This window comes from Crocuta crocuta, unplaced genomic scaffold, assembly GCF_008692635.1.
Source record: "Crocuta crocuta isolate KB4526 unplaced genomic scaffold, BGI_CrCroc_1.0 scaffold440, whole genome shotgun sequence".
Lineage (NCBI taxonomy): Eukaryota > Metazoa > Chordata > Mammalia > Carnivora > Hyaenidae > Crocuta > Crocuta crocuta.
In genome coordinates, this window is record NW_027527457.1 from 80,062 (window position 1) to 81,247 (window position 1,186).

Sequence of the window (1,186 nt, forward strand, 5' to 3'; positions counted from 1 at the left end):
CAACAAGCCGGTCCCCCAGGACACCAAGTTCATTCACACCAAGGCCAACCGCTTTGAGGAAGTGGCCTGGTCCAAATACAATCCCCGAGACCAGCTCTACCTTCACATCGGGCTGAAACCAAGGGTCCGTGATCATTACCGGGCCACTAAGGTGGCCTTCTGGAAACACCTGGTGCCCCACCTATACAACCTGCATGACATGTTCCACTATACGTCCACAACCACCAAAGTGCCGCCCCCGGATACCACCCACAGCTCCCACATCACTCGCAGGCCCAACGGCAAGACCTGGAGCACCAAGCGGCCAGCCATCTCCCCTGCCTACAGCAATGAGAATGCCCAAGGGTCCTGGAACGGGGACCAGGATGCGGGGCCACTTCTGGTGGAGAACCCTCGTGACTACTCCACCGAATTGAGTGTCACCATCGCTGTGGGGGCCTCCCTCCTGTTCCTTAACGTTCTGGCCTTCGCTGCCCTCTACTACCGCAAGGACAAACGGCGTCAGGAGCCCCTGCGTCAGCCTAGCCCTCAGAGGGGAGCCGGGGCCCCTGAGTTGGGAGCTGCTCCTGAGGAGGAGCTGGCAGCATTACAGCTGGGCCCCACCCACCACGAATGTGAGGCTGGTCCCCCCCATGACACACTGCGCCTCACTGCGCTGCCTGACTACACGCTGACCCTGCGACGCTCCCCTGATGACATCCCACTCATGACACCCAACACCATCACTATGATTCCCAACTCCCTGGTAGGGCTGCAGACATTGCACCCCTATAACACCTTTGCTGCAGGGTTCAACAGTACTGGCCTGCCCCACTCACACTCCACTACCCGGGTATAGCTCCAGTCCAGAGCACAGCCTGTCTCCTGGCTCCCTCCCTCCCAGATCCACGAACGCACACGCACACACAGAAACACACACACACGCACGCACGCACACACGCACAGACATAGATGTATGCGCACGCACCCACACCCAACAGCAGACCCACCTGCACAAACAAAGACAGACGTGGACATGCACCCGCATGTACAAAAACACAAATAAGGAAGTAAACCTGAACAAACCCTTCAAATGGGGACGCAAATGAGTCCTCGGGAAACCGAGGACCCGTGGAACAGCAGCTGAAGCCAGCTCCCTGAGCCTGACCACAGACACTCCTGGGGGCCTGAAAGCACCAGCTGGCCA

The 1,186-nt window shown here is 58.9% G+C and overlaps 1 protein-coding gene across 1 annotated transcript in view; it reads left to right on the top strand.

Annotated features, from left to right (window-relative positions):
- Positions 1–1,180, top strand: part of NLGN3 (neuroligin 3) — a 20,558-nt gene extending 19,378 nt beyond the window's left edge. The window contains exon 8 of the mRNA XM_077763264.1: positions 1–1,180. This exon is cut by the window's left edge and continues 6 nt beyond it. Coding sequence (XP_077619390.1) covers positions 1–838 — 838 coding nt within the window. The 3' untranslated portion in view covers positions 839–1,180.
- Positions 1,181–1,186: the final 6 nt, after the last annotated feature.